Source organism: Vulpes vulpes, chromosome 1 (genome assembly GCF_048418805.1).
Source record: "Vulpes vulpes isolate BD-2025 chromosome 1, VulVul3, whole genome shotgun sequence".
NCBI lineage: Eukaryota > Metazoa > Chordata > Mammalia > Carnivora > Canidae > Vulpes > Vulpes vulpes.
The window spans coordinates 125,630,376-125,651,298 of record NC_132780.1 but is presented as its reverse complement, the minus strand read 5'-3'; the positions used below and the strand labels follow the sequence as shown (position 1 = coordinate 125,651,298).

General features: G+C 50.6%; 1 protein-coding gene across 1 annotated transcript in view; it reads left to right on the top strand.

Annotated features, from left to right (window-relative positions):
- Positions 1-8,165: 8,165 nt before the first annotated feature.
- Positions 8,166-20,923, top strand: part of SLC12A8 (solute carrier family 12 member 8) — a 132,883-nt gene continuing 120,125 nt past the window's right edge. Inside the window, exons 1-2 of the mRNA XM_072728408.1 lie at positions 8,166-8,283; positions 9,371-9,446. Of these exons, the coding sequence (XP_072584509.1) occupies positions 9,405-9,446 (42 nt within the window). The 5' untranslated portion in view covers positions 8,166-8,283; positions 9,371-9,404. The remainder of the gene's footprint in view (positions 8,284-9,370; positions 9,447-20,923) is intronic.

The following is a 20,923-nucleotide window of genomic DNA, read 5'->3' as shown; positions in this document are numbered from 1 at the left end:
ATGGGAAAGGAGCACTCCCTAGGGATTTGTGAACATGAGGGGCACCTCATCTCCGTGGGGAGCTGGAAATGGAAGCTAGAGGCTGCTCTCCGGGAGACAGAGCCAGTGCTGAGGAGTCCTCCAAGCACAGTCTTCGTGGGGTGGAATCGGTACTAGTTTAAATCTGTTGAAGTCCATACATTGCTAGTCAGGCCCCCCAGCCATGATTATGATGCTCTTTATGTCAAATAACCCCCACTCCCCCCTAGTTATCCGATCATCTCTTTTCCTTGACTGTTCCTTCAAGGTGTCTGTGTGGGCCACTGTAAGGTTTACCCATAGGCTTCCAGCAGGACAGTTGTCCTCTGGCCTTCGTCACTGGCCACGTGAAAGTTAGTTTTGCTAGAGCACAAATTAAATGGCAGAGGATAGAGCCGGGGAAACCCACGGGGAGCCCCTGGGGGCTGGACACGCCGGGAGAGCTGTCCCCGGCAGGCTGCTGAGTTGGGCCTCCGGGCCGGAGGGCACCTTAGGGCTGAGGGTGACCAGGGGCGGGCGGGCGGGCGAGGAGGAGCGAGGCTCCCTGGCCGGACAGCAGGAGGCCTAGCGGCCCCGAGCCTCGACTTGGCCTTGGCAGGAGCACCACCAGCCCCTTGGGGTGCTTCATAAGCCGTAAACGCTGAGCAGCCCCGGTTCTGCTGCCAACCCGCCGGCCCTACCAGCCTTCGGAACCTAGGAGCGGGCATGGGGGTTCGTCTGCGTCTCACTGGCCAGCAAGGGCCAGCAAGTTAGTGGAGGAGGTTCCATCTCCAGGGACTCTGGAAGGGGTGCGACATTGTGGAGAACAAACGTCTATTGGAGTGAATGTTGAGAAGCCCGTAGGCTTGCAGGGGGTCGTGGGGGGAAGAGGCGGATCCCCCGGCCTGCAAAGTGAGGAGGTACTGAACCACTTGGCGCCAAGCTCGGGGTTAATGAGGGAGGGGACCGCCGGGGGGCCCAGCAGTTTGCACCTGCCTTCGGCCCAGGGCGTGACCCTGGGGTCCCAGGATCAAGGCCTGTGTCGGGCTCCCCGCATGGAGCCTGCTTCTCCCTCTGCCTGTGTCTCTGCCTCTCTCTCTCTCTCTCTCTCTCTCTCTCTCTCATGAATAAATAAAATCTTAAAAAAAAAATGAGCAGGAGCGTGGGTGCTCGTGAGGCAGAAAGCCCCGTGGACGGTAAGGTGGGAACCCAGCAGCTCCCCAGGCAGGAGGAAGGGTGCAGGCGTGTGTGCACGTGCTGGACCTGCTCCTCCACCTTTTCCTCCTGCGTTTATTTTTCTCGCACCATGTCCCTCCGTTCTATCTCCTTTGTCTCCTTCCTCTTGAACGACTTGGGTATGTGCTGTGGTGTGCATACACCAGGGGGAGGCGGCTGACTGACGGTGCGTGACGCCTGGCCTTTCATGCAACTTATTTACCTTCAGTGTTTGTAGTATTAATGTTCCAGGAAAATCCAAAATCAACTGTTCATCAGGAAAAGACTGTGGGACCCCTGGATTAGTCCGTAAGCTGCTTGGGGGCATTTTACAGAATATAGAACAGTGCCTCACCCATAAGCAAAAATGAATGAATGAATGAATGAATGAATGAATGAATGAATGAATGAACAGTGTTACTTGGTGAAAGAGTCGCCGGCAGTGGCAGTGTTAGAGGTGATGGTGGTGGTTTGATGGCTTTGAGATGGTGCTATGCTTAGGGACCCCGGGAATCCCAGATCTCCTTGCTTGGCCACAAGCTTGTAGAAAAGATTCCCGCAGGAGACCTGTGCGAGGATCGGTGGCTAGTGCGAAACGCGGCATCTCATACGTTGCACCTGCTTTCCCAGCCCTACTGTAGAAATGGGCCAGAGCATGTGGCCAGAACTACAGCCCCCAGGGCCGTTTCCTCCCCCAGCTCCTTACTACCCTCTGGCAGCAGGGAAATGAGAGGATCCTGGTAGAGGAGAAGGGCAAGTAAAGGACAGGAGGCCAGAATTCCGTAAATGAGCAAAAGGTCCCAGCACTTTCCCCAGCCCAGCAGCATGGGGCAGAAACAAAAAAGCACGTCCACAGGTGTGACCTTATTGGAGAGTGATCTTGCTCACTGCTGGGGGTGGCTCAGTAAATGTTCTATGTTGAGATCAGCTGCATTGACAACCCTTGGCGGCCTAGACTAGTGACTATTTCTCAAATCCTTTTAACAGTACCACAGGCCAAGCCGCCCTCCAGTCTTGCCTGGGCTCCTGCAAGTTTCTGCACATTGACTCTTGATGGCCTCCGGTCCTTTTTGCAGATAACAACCTTGCAAAAACCCTTCGGAAGCTTCTCATTTGCTATTCGGATAACCGCTAAGCTCCTTGCCTCCGCTGCCCCCAGCCCCAGCGACCTCAGTGAGCCCCCTGAGGTTAGGCCTCTCTGCTCTTGCACTCTTGAATCGCTCAGCCTCTCACATTTGGTCATGCCTCCTTCTGCCACAAAGACTTTATACTCTTTACCTATTAACCCCTGGCCCTGATTTCAGCCCCACTTCATTTCCTCAGAAAAGCTTATCCCGATCTCCCTGGTTAGATCACAACCACCGCGCCCGCGGCCCCGCTGCAGATCCCCTCCGCGCCATCCATTTCTTTCCAGCAGAGGTGGCTCTTCTGACCCCCTGCCTGTCCAGAGCCAACTTGCTCCCCACTGTGTGTCAGCGTTGGGCTCGGGGCTTCCTGATGAACGGATACCCCGTGAACATTGTCGAGAGCATCCAGGGTCACACCTGGAGTCACACCGCAGGGTGCAAAGAGTTTGCAGGTGCTGCCTGGGACTCAGGCCCTGGAGACAGCGGTGGTGGGACCGGAAAACCGGTCCTGTGACTTTCACAGAGGGAGGCAAGGTGGTGGATTTTGAAAACAAAAGGTAGCCGGCTTTCAATCCTCATCAAAATTCCCGAATGTTCATAAGGACTGTGACAGGCAGGCCTGGCAGCCTCATCGTTCACTCCATGTTGCAAATGAGGAAGCTGAGGCTCCGACACATTAAAGACCGCGGCGGAAAAGGAGAACCAGGACTCCAGTTATGGCCTGCCTCCTCTCCTCCCGACCCGAGAAGGATCTGTCCGTGTGCCTTCCGTGTAGGGGAACCACGCAAGTGCTGAAGGCTAATCGCATTGTTGCCACAGTCCAGGACAGCTGTCGCTGTCACTCATGAGACAAACTGGACCCGGCTCATTAGGCTTCTCTCTCCACCCCCGTGTTCTCTTGTCCCACTGGATCCTGGCTCAACCCAGATGCCACGTGGCTACTAGAGGGAGAATGCCTTCCTCCTGTCAGAGGGCAAACTCCCAGAATCAACAAACAGATCCTGGAGGAGGAACAGGATCTCAGCAGGAGCTGGGGACACCTGACAGCAGGACAGCGGCGGCCCCTCCCTCTCCACTCAGCCCTACCCGCAGAAAGCCAGGGCAGAGCTCTTCTTCCGGGGGCCCTGACCCCACCTCTCTGGGAACTGGGGGACCTCAGCCTGTGCGAGGGGCTCGTACTTTTGTCAGGTTTGGATCTGCCGGCCAGGCCTTCAGACAGGCGTCCTTCCTGCATCTCGGGCTGCTGAGACACCTGTCCACCTTTCCCCGTCTTATCCCTTCACCTGGGTTAGGGAGGCTGTGCTGTGTAGAGGAGCGAGCCCGGTACAGGAACCAGACCTCGGGTCCGCCCTCAGAGCCAGCAAACTTTTCTGAGTGTGCGTGCACAATTCCTGTGATTTTTTTTTTTTTTTTTTGTATATTAGGTATGTCCCCGGGAGGTGCATCACGATGACCAACTGAAAAGAAGCATAGATAGATAGCGAATTTCTTGTGCTCCCTGAGTAACCGATTTCCCAACTTCTCTTTGTCATTGAAAATTATAACTGGAGGAAGACTCAGCTGTGGACAGGATATACTCTGTCCCTTAAGTATTTTAAGAGACGCGACAAGAAGCCCCCTCCTCCCCAAAACCACTGAGCTAGAAATCCCATGGTTTTCAGCCCCGGCTGCGTCTTAGAATCACCTGAGGAATTAAGAGAAAATACTGATTGATGCCCAGGCCCCACCTCAGCCCTGGATACTGGTGTTTTCTGAAACCACCCCCAGGTGACTGTAGAATCCAGCCCGGGGAGAGGATGCGGGACTAGCTGACCCCCTCCTGTGACCTGTCTGACTCTGGTTCCAGTGCCCAGACTGTGAGATAATCTTGTATCTATATACATACTTACATCTCAATTCAACGTTTTCAGCCCATTTTTACATTCGTGTTTTGGTTGACTTTGTCCAAGCTCTGATCCTTCCTCAGAGTTCAGACTTTATGACAAATGGGGTCATTTTTTAGGGCTTGGTATCTTCTCCAGCCTTCACACAGGGGGCAATTCTTGGCACCAGCCACTGGAAGGGAAAGAGGCGAAGGAGCTTCTGTCGGTGGCCAAGTGGGGTAAGGCTCACAGAGCAACAACTTCACTATTGTGAACTTCAACTTGAGCTGGAGTTGATCCTGAATGGAAAAGAAGCGAGTTTAAAAACAATATTATGATTTTTTAAATATATAACAATGAAATGAATAAACCTAGCCCATTTTTTTTTTTATCTTGGTTGGATGTGTTATGTATTATTCACTATCTATTGATGATTAACAAAATACCCCAAAACTCTGTGGCTTAAAACAACAATTTATTATGTCTCATGGTTTTTGTGGTCAGGAATTCAGACAGAGGACAGGAAGGACAGCTTGTTTGTGCTGAAACTTCAGCTGGAAGAACCTAAAGCTGGGGACTGGAATTACCTGAAGGCTGCTCCCGCATGTTTGGCAGTTGGTGCTGGCTACTGCTGGAAACACCCACGTGTGGCCTCCCCATGTGGTCCAGCTTCCTTACAACATGGTGGCCGAATTCCAAGCATAAGGGCTCAGAGAGCAAAGGATCCAGATAGGCGGCCTACCGCTTTCATATTCTAAACCCCGGAAGTCAAGCAGTGTCATAGCTTCTGTTCCTACCTCAGTTGAGGCACTCACAAGGGTCTGCTCAGGCTCAAGGGTAGGGAACATAGACCCCATCTCTCTCTCTCTCTCTCTCTCTCTCTCTCTCTCTCTTTTTTAAGATTTTAATTTATTTATTCATGAGAGACACACACACATACACACACACACAGAGGCAGAGACACAGGCAGAGGGAGAAGCAGGCTCCACGCAGGGAGCCCAACGCTGGACTCGATCCCGGGTCTCCGGGACCAGGCCCTGGGCTGAAGGCGGCTCTAAACCACTGGGCCACCTGGGCTGCCTTAGACCCCATCTCTTTTTTTTTTTTTTAATTTTTTATTTATTTATGATAGTCACACAGAGAGAGAGAGAGGGCAGAGACACAGGCAGAGAGAGAAGCAGGCTCCATGTACCGGGAGCCCGACATGGGATTTGATCCCGGGTCTCCAGGATCGCGCCCTGGGCCAAAGGCAGGCGCCAAACCACTGCGCCACCCAGGGATCCCGACCCCATCTCTTTTTTGAAGGAATGTTCATATCATATTGCAAGGAGAGCATATGAGATGGGATATTTTAGGGCAACCATTTTGAAAATACAGTCTGCCCCATGTTGTTTCTCTTTTAATTTTCTTATCTTTTTCAGATTCCAAGAGTAATGTGCTCATTGTAAGAAAAAAAAATCTCATTAAAAATCCAGAATTTGGGGGATCCCTGGGTGGCTCAGCAGTTTAGCGCCTACCTTTGGCCCAGGGCCTGATTCTGGAGTCCTGGGATCGAGTCCCACATCGAGCTCCCGGCATGGAGCCTGCTTCTCCCTCTGCCTTTCTCTCTCTCTCTCTCTCTCTCTGTCTTTCATGAATAAAATAAAATAAATAAATCTATAAAATAAATAAATCTAAATCTTTATTTAAATAAAATAAAATAAATAAATAAATAAATAAATAAATAAATAAATAAACAAACCCCAGAATTTGTTGGGGGGCCTGGGTGGCTCAGTTAAGCTTCTGACTTTGGCATTGAAAATGCCCATGATCTCAGGGTGCTAGGATCTAGTCCAAGTCAGGCTCCCTGCTCAGCAGGGAGTCTGCTTCTCCCTCTCCCTTTGTCCCTACCCCTGCTCATGCTCTCTCTCTCAAATAAATAAATGAAATCTTTTTTTAAAATCCAGAATTTGTACACCAAAGTAGATTTCTCTCCCACTTAACTCACTATCTCAGTCCCACTTCCTAGAGATAGCCACTATTAACAGATTGATGTGTGTTTTTCCATAATAGCTGCATATATATATATATATATACTGATTTATAAAAAATAACTATATACATTATTTTGCAACTTGCTGTTTTTACTTAATATGTGATGAACAGAGTTTCGTATCAGTACATGTAAAGACACCTAATTCTTTCTAATGCTGGCTGTCATAGCATGGCTATACCATAACTTAATCAATCTTCTATTAATGGACATTCAGTTTCTAATTTTTTAACTATTACAGATTAATGATGCAGTGAACATCCTTATATGAGGTCAAATAGGGTAGTATCCCCTCTGCCTGTGTCTCTGCCTCTCTCTCCTCTATGACTATCATGAGTAAATTTAATTCTTTAAAAAAAAAAAGGAATTGTTCTGTTCAAAGGATATGCAAGATACTGTTTTCCAATACAACAAAAGTGGGTTTTACTTTAAAGTACTGTTGTTAAAAAAAGAAAAGTACTGTTGTTATGAGATAAATCTACGTTAAGCAAGATACACTTTTTTTTTCTTCACAAATGGGTAGGTTTCTCTTACTTTTAATATGAAGAAAAGAAATAAATATTTGTTTTTAGGTCTGAAGATGCTTATAAGCTTTGAAGGGAACTTCTCATTTATTTAGAAAGTAATGAGTGACAGAGAGCAGGTGGTTTGAACCGTGGTGTGGATGGATTTCCTTTCCTAATGTTTTTAACTCGGGCTGATATGAAATTGAATGTGGATTCTTCAAAGTTCACAAGACACTCAGAGGGCAGCTCATCAGAAGATGATGGCAAACGGGAAACCAACGTGGGGCAAAAAAAAAAAAAAAATGTCGTGTGTGACCCCAAAGTGAACAATAAAGAGGAGCCTACTAGCCATCAGACGTATCGCGGGGATGTATAGTCGATATAATCTGACGGTGTCATCCTGCCCACCTATCCATCCTTTGGTTCCAGATTGCTAATGTGGAGTTTGTTCTGGGAGTCTTTCCTCGGGCGGAGATGGGTAATTAAAAACGTCTTTGCCGGGAATGAAGTTCTGACACATGCTGTAGCATGAATGAAACTCGAGGACGTACCTAGTGAAATAAGCCAGACGCAGAAGGACAAATACTGTCTGATTCCTCTCATATGAAGTATCTTGAAGAAGCAAATGCATAGAGGCAGCAAGTGGATTAGAGGTTTCCACGGGCCGGGGAAGGGGCGAGTGGGGGGTTCTTGCTCAGTGGGCGCAGAGGTGCCGCCTGGAGTGACACAGAAGACAGCAGCGACCTCACAACAAAGTGAAAGTAATTAATGCCACTGATTGTACATTTAAAAATGGCTAAAATGGCACGTTTCATGTTATATATCTTTCCACACCCCAAAGAAAGCCTTTACTGGAGCCGGAGATGTTGGGGCTCTGTCAGTGTTCCCATGGCTTTGCCTTCCCTTTTGTTTTTAAAAGAACAACCTCTATTTTTAGGGATTTTCACACAAAGGCTCATGTGGGCGTGGGAAGTACTCCCAGCTGCCCTCCTGTTTCCAGAAGCCCACATGGAAGCCTAGCAAGTTATTTAAGGATTAGGAAATATGCCAGATTGGAAATGGAGATAATTTAATCTCTCTGTATGTTAATTCAGGGTGGGTTTTTTTTTTTTTCTTTTTTCCTGCAAGCTGGAGCCCTGGAAAGCTGCTTCAGTCCCCAGGGAAAGCCAGTTCTGAGTCTTGCTGAGGGCGGGGAGGGCGAGGCGGCCTTCCTGGGGCCTGAGGCCCACCTGGCGGGGGAGCCAGGCCCAGGGCGTCCCCTGCCCCGCCCCCGCTCGCCGCCCTCCCGGCCCGGGCCTGCACCCAGGGGGCGGGAAGCGGGCGGGGAGCCACGGGACGCGCAGCCACGTGGCGGCGGGCGGGGGACGGCGGTCCCGCGGGGTCCCCTCCTCCGCCCCAGCTCCCGCCGCCCCGCCCCGCCCCCAGCCCCGAGCGCCACCGCCTGCACCTGCGCCTCGGGCCTCGGGCCTCGGGCACGCGCGACCCCCCACCCCGCCCAGAGGGGGCAGGTGGGCGCCCCAGGGGCCCGGCCCAGAGGGAGACAGGTGGGCGCCCCAGGGGCCCGAGAGCAGGGGGGTGGGGGGCAGGTGGGCGCACCCAGGGGCCCGAGGGCCTGGGGGGGGCAGGTGGGCGCCCCCAGGGACCCGAGAGCGGGGAGTGGCAGGTGGGCGCCACCCAGAGTCCAGCTCCTTGGGGCAGGTGGGCGCCCCAAGGGCCCGGCCCAGAGGGAGACAGGTGGGTGCCCCCAGGGGCCCGAGGGGGGGGCAGGTGGGCGCCCCCAGGGGTCTGGCCCAGAGGGAACAGGTGAGCGCCCCCAGGGTCCCGGTCCAGAGGGGGCAGGTGGGCGCCCCCAAGGGCCGTAGAGCCAGGGGGTGGGGGGTGGGAGGCAGGTGGGCACCCCCAGGGGCCCGGCCAAGAGGGGGCAGGTGGGCACTCCCAGGGGCCCGAGGGGGGGGGAGGGCAGGTGGGCGCCCCCAGGGGTCTGGCCCAGAGGGAGACAGTTGGGTGCCCCCAGGGGCCCGAGGGGGGCGGCGCAGGTGGGTGCCCCCACTGGCCCGTGAAGGGGGGGGAAGTGGGTGCACCCAGGGGTCTGGCTCAGAGGGGGCAGGTGAGCGCCCCAGGGGCTCGGCCCAGAGGGAGACAGGTGGGCGCCCCAGGGGCCCGAGAGCGGGCGGGGGGGGGGGGGCAGGTGGGCGCCCCCAGGGGTCTGGCCCAGAGGGGACAGGTGGGCGCCCCAGGGGCCCGAGAGCCGGGGCGGGCTGCTCCAGAAGTCGGGGTCCGGCCGGGCCCCAGCTCCCTGGGCCGCCAGGTCATGGCTGCACCGCCCTCCCCGCCCCCTGGCGCCCTCGGGCTCCTGGTCGCGCCCCGCCCGTCCCCCCCCCCCCCCCCCCCGTCCCCCCGCCCCGGGGCGCCTCGGTGGGGTCCCTCTCTTCCCCCAGGCCCCCTTCCTACCTGCCCCCTCCCCTCCCCTGCTCCCCCTGCTCAGGCCCCTCTGCAGCCCCCTCTGGCCGGGCGCCCTTGGTGGGCGGGGGCGGGGGTGGGCCGAGGGGCCCTGCAGGCCGGGGTACACCCGGGAGCGAGGGGCTCCGGTGCGCAGGGGCCGCCTGCCCAGGCCGCTGTTTGCCCGCTCAGGGTCCCCCGCGGGACCGTCCAGGAGGCGGCGCAGATGTCCCAGGTGCAAGAACTCTTCCACGAGGCCGCCCAGCAGGTAGGCTCGCTGGGGGGAGGGGAGCCGGGCCACCAGGGAGCTGGGCCCGGGGTGCTGCACCTGCTTTAACTCTCAGCATCTCCGAAGAAGTTCCCTTTGGTACCCGACCCCATCAGGAAAGTACTGTGGCCGCTGTCAGGGTCTCGGTGCAGGAACTCTTGGGCATGGCCTGCAGCGGAGTTTGAACCCTGGGCCTCCCTGGAGATTTTCCACCCACGGAGCGAGGACTCAGATAATTTGAACTCTTTTTACTATTGAATCAAACCAGGGTAAGAAGGTAAATTTATTTCTGAAAAGCATATAATCCTGCAGCCAGATAGATTTCTGAATTTCCCGATGGCTGCGGATTCATTTCCTTTTTTTTTTTGTTTGTTTTCTGCTTCCGCTGTTGATCAATAGTGGTAGTAAATACTCAGCACAGCTACGGGACTGAGTCGGTTCTCTGCAGAAATACAGTGATTCCCTTAAAAAGTAAAAAGCCGTGCTCAGGTGTTTACCAGGAAGTTGCCTGCACCCGTCTTTGCTGTTGAAGGATCACTCGGCCTTAAAGGTTTTAGCATCCCTTGGATTCCCCTCAGACTTCGCCCTAGACAAGGGCCAGAGGATTTCTGGCCTGCCAGGAGGGGAGAGAATCAATTCGAGGCCTCACACAGTAGAAGAGAGCAGGCTCCAGGGCCCGGTGTCCCGAGCCAAAGGGCAGAGGCCGCCGAGGCACGTGGGGTTCCAAGTTGGTGGGACATCCCAACTGGCCGGGTCCCCCTTCTCAGGTCTACAGGCGCGTGTGGGAAATGCAGCCTGGTGGCTGGCAGGTGGCGAGTACCTGGCCCAAGGTCAGGCCCTCGCTGTCGCCTCTGCACCCTGGTACCCAGGCCTGGAAGTTTTCGTGCTGCGGAGAAGGGAGGGACTGGAGACCTGGCATAGCTCCTGCCCAGAAGTCGGGAAGGAGTTCACAGCCTTCCCAGAGCTGTTTTCCCCTGGGTGGAAAGGCCTGTGGCCTCCTTCTTAGTGTGGCCGAGGACCCTTAGAGACCCTCAGATCACTCAGGGGTCTTACATTTTATTTAGCTTGAGCAGCTTCTCGCCGAACTTCCCATGTGCCTTCTCCGGATGTGTAAGGCCGTGCACGAGCGCGTGCACCCCGACCATGTTGTTCGTGGACCACTTCCGCAGCGACGGCTGCTGCGCTAGGCGTGAAAAAGACACCCAGATGGGAAACGGGAGGCTCTTGGCCCCAGGGGGGCCCAAAAAAGAGACAAGTTAGACCTCCTTGGTTCCCTCTGTGAGAGGGACCTGTGGAGGCTCAGCTGCAGCCCCTCCCCCCTGTGCAAAGCCTTCAGCGGCTCCCGGTGTCCGCCACCCAGAGTCCAGCTCCTTGGTGCAGGCCCGCGCAGGCTGGCCCTGCCGGAGTCAAGAGCCTGCACCTCATTTGTGTCCCACACTCCGGCCGAGGCTCGCCCTTCTCCAGGAGTTGAGCTTGTCTTTCCCCTTCGGGGAGCCCTGCTGAGACGTCTCAGGCAGCGGGAACGTTCCGAGTACGTGAGGCAGTGACGATGGCTGTCAGTTGGCTCACCAGGTGAGTGAGCGGTGGGCAGCCAGATGCAAGTTGGTTTGGCGTAGGTGTGCGAGGAGGGGCTTGCTTGTCAAACTGTGCTGGCTGGACGGCCTCCGTATCCCCTCTCTCTCCATCTCCCCCTTCCTCGGCCTCCAACACTGAGGGCCTGGCCAGTGTTCACGTCAGGCTCTTTGGTGTTCACTATCTACACGCATTTGAGATCCACCCTTTCCTCTGTCTCCCCGCACTGCCTGGTCCTGGGCGCCCTCTCTGGGTTGGGTTGTTCACACCCTCCAACCTCTCTGTCCACTTGTTAGGTAAGTGATGCTTCACTGGAGCATAAATCTGTGCAGTCGACCCCGTTGCTTAAAGCCTCTCAGTGGCTTCTCCCTGCCTTCAGAATTCAGCTCAAACTCCCCATCTTGCTCTCTGCGGCCTTCCATGACCTGACTCAGCTGCCCTGCTCCAGCCAAGCGCTCTCCCCACCGGGCACTGACTGTGGGGCTTGGAACGAGCTGTTTCTCTCCTTCCTCCCGAAGGCTGTGAACTCCTTCCTCCTCCTGTGTCCTCAGGACCTGCCGTGAGTGCGCAGCCCACAGAAGGTGCCCCATTAGTGCTGGTTCTGCTTAACTGGGCTCACCTGGCTGCCATTTACATCGGGGGTGGAAGGATTGGTGGAAGGATTGGTGGAAGGATTGGTGGAAGTAGAGTGTATATGGTGAACTCAGGAAACGCATCCTAGGCTGAGTGGAGGGCACTTACTACTTAGCGAGCATTTCATACGCATCACCTCGCTTAATCTGCACCACCACGTTCTGGAGTAAATATGATTATTTTGGTTTTGGCAGATAAAAGCAGAGCCAGTTGGAACCCAAGTGTGCTTGTTGCCAAGGCCTCAGCCTTAATCCTTTCTGCTCTTTGCCTCATGAGCAAAGCCACCCAGACGGTAAATTGGAGGCCCGTGTAGAGAACAGTGAGCAGTTTGGGTAGCTCACATGTGTGAAGCTGACTTCTGGGAGTGGCTGGCCCTCCAGAAGTTTCCTATAAACCTTTTTCTACTTTTACTCCAGCCATGGGAGTCAGGAATCCTCTTAGGAGCCTTGGAGCTTGAAGGACACAGGACTAAGAAGGCGGTGCCCTGTGCCGAATCCTGCAGTTCACATCTGTTCTGCTCTGGTCACTGTGATGGGAAAGTAGCTCTCAGGACATCTGGCTAGAGTGGGGATGCTTGTGAGTAAGGTAGAGAGGTGAAAAAATGGGTTCTTGGTTTCGCTTTGTCTCCAGACCAGATGGAGGAGCTGTGTGTGTGTGTGTGTGTGTGTGTGTGTGTGTGTGTGTGTGTTGATCAGTGCTAAGTGGGCCCGCCGAGAAGAGCTCATTAGTAGTGTGGTTAATAGTGTGGTGGTCCAGGGTACTGACTCTGACACTTTGTGATCTTGGGCAAGTTACTTAACTTGCGTAAGCCTCAGTTTCCTCACCTAGAAGATGGCTGCAATAATAAAACCTGCCCTAGGGAGTTACAGAGATTAAAAGAGGTGATTCATGTAAATATTCAGCGTAGTGCTTGGTTCATGGTAAGCGACCAGTGGATGTTGGCTGATAATAAAACTAAGGTGAGGAGTATGTCTGTGTTCCACGTTGTAGTGATATAAGTGATCAGAGAGCTCAGCGGGGGAACAAATGCAGGACTCAGCACAGCAAAGACCTGAGTCCCAGATCCAGGATTATTCTAGGGGCCGAAGCCAGAATGTGGAACCTTGTCCAGGACAACCTGCTAGGTGGGTGTCCATTGAGAAGGATGGGACACTTTCTAGACCTAGATGGGTGCAGAGTGGCTTGAGAATGTGTGTGCGTGTGTGTGCATGAGTGTTTGAGAACCTGCTGAGCCTCTGGCAAGAACAAGTCTTGTTTTGGGACCCTCTGTCCTCAGGCCCTTCACTCACCTGAGGGGTGGTTGGGCAGTGGACTTGAACCTGAGAAGCTGGGTTCCAAATTCTGACTGTAGTACTGGATGTGCTGGGCCCTTGGGCAAGTTATTCAGGGCTCCCTGTCTGCTCCCACAACTACGAGATGGGGAGGGAGTACCTGTTTTCAGGCTTTTATGCCGTATGTGGAAGGATCTGGCCCGGAGCCTGCCACATGGTGAGCCGTAAATACACTTTGTGTTCAGTGGCTGGGTGGTGCAGATTTCACACTGAAGCCCAGTGGAGTACACTGTGAAGCTTGGGCCTGGGAAGCTAACGAGTAGCTGGAGCCAGAGGGAGGGCAGTGGGAGGCTAAAAGCTTCCATCCCGTGCTCGTCCCCACCAGTCCCTGGACAGACAGGATTGTGGAGGCAGCTACGGCATGTCAGGGAGATCAGGAGAAAGCAGGTGAAAGCAGGTGGCCTGCAACAGGGAGAGATGGCAAGTAGATGTGCTGGGTGAGATGTGCCATCCTCTGGTGGCCCCACAGGATCTAATGCTTTTAGCGCTGGGAATGGTGGGGACTCCGCTTAGTCTATTAGGTAGTTACCGAGTGCGTAGGGCTGCCGGCATCTCCAGTGAGAGCGAGTGCTGGGGATCTTGAAACTGGAATCTCGTCCTTATGACGGCATAAGGAACGCCCCAGGCCAGGCTGAGATGCTGGTCTTCCTTCTCCCAGGGTCTGATGGTCTCCAGAGAAACCTAAAGGGAAGCGGTGTTATGCGATGGGGTGTAAACAAGTCACCCAGAGCTGCAGATGAGCGAGTACGAGTGACTTGTCTTCTTTCTTCCCCGTCCAGCCTTCTTCCAGAGACTTGGCTTCTGCAGGAGTGAGTCCGTGAGGACCCCTTTCTGGGAGGTCCGGATGCTCACGCCTGGTTGGCCTGAGCTAATCGCCTGGGCAAAAAGCCTGACCTAGACCCAGGAAGTCCGTGCCCCGTAGAGCCGCGGCCGCCAGCCTCACGTGGGAGGAGGTGCTCCCGGGCTGGCTCCCAGGGCTGAGCCCGGCTGCCCCGGAACGTGCCCCAGCAGTGCCGGCTTCCTCGCTCTCCTTTTCCCTTCTCGGCCCTCTCATCCTTTCTCTCTTCCTCATTCCTGTGGCTGACCCAGCTTAGCTTAGGGTGGTAAGAGTAAAGGAGAGTCCGGTCAAGCTGTGGGTCACTGGTGAGCACCAGGTAGCACCTGCGCCGGAGGCAGGTGGAAGCAAACATACGAAGAGGCGGAGAGGCCCCCAAGAAACCGCCGGCCCAGCCCCCTTGCTCAGCATGTCAAGAAACAAGGCCAGAGGTGTCCGATGACTTGTCCAAAGACACATGCAAAGGGTGGCAGAGATAGGCCGGAGCCACAGCGCTGGATGGGGTCCGTGCATCCCGACTTCAAGTTAGAATAGAGTTTTGAGCATTGGCGTTAGGCTTCCTCGCGTTCTCGTTGTCTGCTCCCCCATCAGCAGCGTACGGCTAAGAACTGACTTGTATTTGTGCCACGCCATTGCCAGGTCTGTTTTGGAATCTTTAAAAAGCCAATATGCAAAGTGAGCTGTGGTGGCCGCACGGAAGGTTATAGGGTGTTGCTTTATTAGTATGTAGAGAAATGAACGTCGCTGAGGAGAAAGGAAAAAGGAACTGAAGACAAACCCCCCCTGGTGCCACCCAGGTGGTGTTAAACGTCTCCCGGGGTCCTGGGATGGAGCCCCCCATTGGGAGGTCTGCTTCTCCCTCTGCCCCCCCAATTGTGTGCTCTCTCTCTCTCAAATAAATAATAAGTACAATATTAGAAAAAAAAAGACAAAGCCACCCTGTGAGCCCCTCCTTTTATAGATAAGGAAACTGAGGCCCGGAATAGTTGGGTAGAAGAGAAGGGCTCACATCAGGGGCCCCTGGAGCCATGACCCCTGTCGCCCTCCCAGTTTTTATAGAACATGAAGCTTGTCCGATTTTAGAGATCGTCTTTAGTTAAAAGATACAAATTGCAAATACAAAAGTAGGTCTAATCTTTGGAAAGGACCCCATGCAAGTGAAGGATCTTGAAGCTTCAGCTGGTAACTTCACTGTCAGGGCCCCAGTGGCTCCTGGACAGAACCAACTTTTGCAGATGGCAGAAGAAAAGAGGCTTCTGGTCCTGGAATCTGGGAGAGCAGAAGGGACAGAACCGGTTCCAGGGTTGAGTCTGAGGCTTTTGTGTGGACACTGTCACCCTTCCTGCTCTCTCCTCTTTGTTGTTCTCTTTCCATTTGATCGCCCTGTTTGCTACTTAGCCTAGAAAGTCAACTCCCAAAATTACAATTGAGCCAAAAATGCTGCTTAAGTGTAAAAAGAGGGATGGAGACATTTTATGAATGAAGGTACCCTAAAAACTGGAATGGAAGTGATTCTTCACCAAAATAAATGTTTTTAAAGATTTTATTTATTAGAGAGAGAGAGAGAGAGAGAGAGAGCGCGCGCAGGAGTGAGTGCACAAGCAGGGGAAGGAGCAGAGGGAGAGGGAGAAGCAGACTCCCCGCTGAGCAGGGAGCCTGATGCAGGGCTAGATCTGTGAGCTCCAGGATCAAGCCGAAGGAAGACGCTCAACCAACTGAGCCACCCAGGCGCCCCCAATTCTTCACTGAAATAAATTAAGTGGGATCCTGTCACTGGTACCCACAGGATGTTCATTCATAGAGGGGATTGAGTGATGACGTGTAGAGGCCAATGGCATTGAAGGACTCTTGTATTTCCCAGAAGAAGAGGGGGGGATCCCATGCCACACACGGCCACAGTGGAAGTATAAGATTCTAGGCCGGAGGCAGAAGCAGGAACAAGAGGAAAGCCTGAGCCATAGCCTCTATTGGGCTTCCCATGGGAAAACCAGGGCAAGGGAGTTGAGGATTGTCTAGTTGGAATAGTCCTGGTGGGCTTCAGGCTACGGGGATGTTCTCTAGTTTCCTGGTGCCTGCCCTGCAACGGTTTGGACAGAGGAGACAGAGGAGACATTGGCTTGGTGTGTGAAAGTTAGATAAAAAGGGGAGGTTTGGGGGGCGGGGGTGGGGGTGGGAGGACAGGCTCGGAAGTGGTGGGTTTGCATATGAAAGGCGTGCTCCTGGCCAGCCCTCTGCTATCTCTGAGAACCTTCCTTTTAGCATGCAAGATTTTTTTCAGGTGTTATAATATTATAAGATATAGAAAAGAAAAAATACAATCAATACATTCTGCCTAGGGGTGCCTGGCTGGCTCAGGTGGAAGAGCATGCGACTCTTCACCTCAGGGTTGCGAGTTCGAGCTCCACACTGGGTGTAGAGATGACTTAACTAACTAACCAACGAACTTAATAATTCTGCTTCGCTGGGAAGGGATGACTAGGAGACTTTAAAACTTCTTACTGCCTTAGGGTACCATTTATCCATGGCCAGATTCAGAGAAAATACAGTCCTTGTTATCTTGTAATAGGTTGAGGCTTGCAAGGAGAGCCCTATGAGGCTGACATACTATTCTTGTAATTTGGGGGAGGTGCCACTAGGTGGTGCTTCCACCCTGGTCTGGCCTGATTGAATGTCCTGACTTCCTGCGGGGTGGATATTTTTCCATTCATTTTATCCTTTCTCTGACCCAAATATATCTCTTTGGGAAAACAGTTTGAATACTACACAGTTCTATATTCACAAAACAATATTAAATAATTGTAGTAAGATTTAAAGGGATACACATGTCTCTTACACATGTGTAAGACATACACATAATTCAGTTTATTTTATTTATTTTAAAAAATATTTTATTTATTTATTCATGAGAGACGGGGGTGGGTGGGGTGGGCAGAGACACAGGCAGAGGGAGAAGCAGGCTCCATGCAGGGAGACCCATGTGGGACTTGATCCTGGGTCTCCAGGATCACACCCTGGCTTGAAGGTAGGTGCTAAACCGCTGAGCCACCAGGGATCCCCCATACACATAATTCAATATCTCTTTTTGCTCTTCAGTCATTATCAAGTATAAATGAATCTGATTCTTAAATTTTTTTCCCTGAGTTTTAATACCTAATCAAAGGACTATGGGGACTGTATTGATGGGGGTGGGCTTTCGAATAGTTGGGCAAAGTCTCCCCTAGGTAGCACCAATGAGGGCTCTATGGTTTCAAGAAAAGAATGTTTCCGCTTTTCAGGAGAAAGGTCCCATTTACATTTCCTTTGTTTTTATTTTGGTGTGTGCATGTTTTCTTCTTCACAGGCAGAAAGAAAGAGAAAAAGATAGTGATGTAAGAAGCCCTGGTCTGTGTTAAAAAAAAAAAAAAAAAGAGAAAGAAAGAAATCTACCGTGTTCTTTTCCTAAACAGTCCCTGTAAGCAGTTATAGGATTTAGGTGCTTTCTGATGAACTGGCAGCAGTGGTGGCCTAGCAACCCTCACTAGGCCAAAAATAGTTATGTCTGATGCGATGATAAATTTGCTCTCACGTGAATCCCAGTGTTTATAGAATTTAACTTAAAGCAGAAAGTCATGACTCAGTAACTTTCCCTGCTTATTTCAGGCATTTATATCAGTCAAGAACAGCACAAAGCAAAAACAAATTATAATTTCTCTTAAAAGATACACAAATTTTAAGAGCAGACATTAATTTTACAAAAGTCTTCACTATCTTTAAGGATCCCGTTCATGCAACACATTTAACATGTGATCCAAACCGTGGGCATCTTTTGGCGCTGCAAAAAAAATGAAGTTGAGCTAAAAACAGGATTACTAACTCTAGGACAGCACAAAAACCTTTTCTATTTTAAAAATATTTCTAATAATGTGATAATATTTTCTCTACATAAAAAATAAGTATTTTTTATCACAGAAGTACTCTACGCATGCAGTAAAAAAAACAATTCAGACAATTGAGAATGGTATAAAATTAAAAACGTTCACCCACACTTTCCAGAGACTTTCACTACTTATGGTTTCTGGTTTTCATTTCCCTTAAGTCATATATTTGGACCTCAGTTTCTTGACCAAGTTATCCATGTATTAGTCCTTTACTTATTGCTTCCTGAGCTGAAAAAAAAAAAAGACATTGGCACATTTACTCTTCTGTTTCCCTCATTTCATTTCTAATTTTTTGTTAGTTGGATTATTATTTTTATATTGTCGAGGTTTATAAAATTTGTATATTTTCCTATAATCATAATGAACATTTCCACATTTGTAAGGATTGGTTGTAAAAGTTTAAAACCTAGAAATATCTTTTATGACAGCGAGATGTGTGTGTTTAACTGAATCACCAAGTGACATTATTGGACTCACGGAGAAGAAAACGTCATATTAAATTATTAAAGCTTTGCTACTCTGAGCAAAAGGCTCTTCATCTCTTCATCTCTTTTCTTCTGGCTCCTGCGTGACTATTGCTCACTCTTACTCCTTCTCTTTCTCTTTCTCTCTCTCTCTTTCATTCTTTCTTTCTTTTCCTTCCTCCCTTCCTTTCTTCCTTCTCTTTCTTTCTAGATTTGGTTTAGTTATTTGAGAGCATGAGCAGGGGGCAGAGGGAGAGGGGGAGGGAGAAGCCGACTCCCCGCTGACCAGCGAGCTTGAACTAACTCAAGCTTGATCCCAGGACTGACTGGGCCACCCATGTGCCCCCAACTACAGCTGTTTCTTATGTCAAATATCCCCCTGTTTTGTGATTCTTGTCTTTTTTGGGTCACGGTAATTTTTTTCACACTTGGACCAGTGGTAGTAAATTACTCTTGCCTTGTCTAATTGTGGAACTGCAGGAGGCCAAATTTTTGTCGTGTATTTCAAAAACAATACGTTATAACAGACTGAATGCAGAAGTAGATAGGCGAATCCAGCTGTCTTCTATCAGAGCAGACATTAGAATGATCTGCAATATGTATAACAAGGCCTCTTTTCATTAAATGTTTTTGTTTTGGACAGTAGTTATTTCTCATGAGAATTGGGCATTTATTTGAACAGATAATGAGCTTATTACTATTACATTTAAATGATTAATACATATTTAAAAATATCTCCCTTTAAATTTCTAATATGGTAAATTTTTTAAAAAAGATTCTATTTATTTATTCATGAGAGACACACAGAGAGAGGCAGAGACACAGGCAGAGGGAGAAGCAGGCTCCATGCAGGGAGCCCGATGTGGAACTTGATCCCGGGACTCCAGGATCACGCCCTGGGCTGAAGGCAGGCGCTAAACCGCTGAGCCACCCAGGGATCCCCTAATATGGTAAATATTGACAGATATAACACACATAAACAAAGCTCTTTGGGATCCTCAATAATGTGGGAAACAAAGGCAAAAGAAAAGATTACATTTCCTTCCTGCCTACAGCCTACTGACAACTCCTTGAAACAGGTAGAGGGACCTTCCTCTAGGAGCTCAACTGCCTGGATGTTAATACTTTGGTAAAGGCAAAAGGCAATTTAGCCTAACATTATCCCCACCTCCAGGATCCTGTAAGTCTACTTGAACATATGAAAATCCCTTTGGAAATTATCTTTATCCCCCAAGGTACATGTTAGCAATCATCCTCCAGGCATATGGCCCAGTGATACACATCTGAAGGTTCTCATGACCAAGGTTTTACTAGACAGTAATAAATGACTTTTCCTGTTGTTTTATTTTTTAGATTTTATTTATTTCTTTGAGAGAGAGAGCACACAAGCAAGGAGAGGGACAGAGGGAGAAGGAGAAGCAGACTCCCTGCTGGGCAGGGAGCCCAACACGAAGCTCCATCCCAGCACCCTGGGATCATGATCTGAGCTGAAGGCAGATGCTTAACTGACCGAGCCACCCACGTGCCCCAATAAATGACTTTTCCCAACAATACCTAGTCCCCTGAAAGTCCTGGAAACCCTGCTTCCAAATTCCTTAGAGACTTATGCTATCCCTAACCCCCTCCTACTTGAAAATATATAATTGCCACCCCTCATAACCCCCATGAAGCTCTTTCAACCCATGGTTCCAGTCCCCATGCTTTAATAAAACCACATTTTTGCTGAAGATATGTCTAGAAACAATTCTTGAGAATTTTTTCTCGACATTTGCTCCAAACTCCAACATTTCCACATCACTCAATAATTTTCAAGAATGTAAAGGGGCCTTGAGACCAAAAAGTTTGAGAACAGCTGTTTTAGGGATTAAGTGTACATTTCTAACTTTTCACAGTTTATTTGGAGTCAAATACTATACCACTTCACTGTAAGATGTAGGAACCCGGCAACCACAAGGGCCATTTACCCCCCGCCTCTTTGGGGCTGTAAGTGCCCTCTATGTCATTTCCACACATATGACAAAACCTTCAAGGTCATGTTATGCCCCGTGGTTTCCCTGCTCATGTCCACGCCCTGGAGGAGCTGACTCTGAACTTGGAGCTTCTCAGGTTCCTTGGAAGACCGCTCTTCTCTTGGCTGCCCTGCTTCTCTCTCCTTTGCTTTTTCTTCCCCCCTCCAAGCCCATCTTAGGGATTTCCTCAAATGTCTGATCGACTGGTGGCACTTGTTCTTATTTCCTTTCCAGCTATTAAGTTTAGTTTTATACTTAAAAAACTCCACAACTTTTCTGTCATTTTCGTGGTAATTTGGAAGGTATAGAAGTGCTTTTTGTGCCATCTTAAAGGATGCCTAATGTTACTTTCTAAAGCACATTTCTTTCATTCATTCATTCATTCATTCATTCATTCACTCATTCATTCTGCTAGCTCACATATAGTAAAAATCAGTTTCATGTTGAGCACAAGAGTGTACAAGCTATTTTTTAAATAAGTGTCTGGGCTCCTTGCATAAAATGCAGCTTTTATCGAACATATTTATTTATTTTTAAGCTTTTAACAGGTTGGTAAAATTTCACAATCATAGAAAGTTGCAATAGTACAAAGAATGCCCATATAGTATTTTTTCTTTAAGGTTTTATTCATTTATTTGAGAGAGAGAGCATGCACACAAGCAGGGGCAGGGGTGCTGGGCAGAAGCAGACTCCCCACTGAACCCCTATGTGGGGCA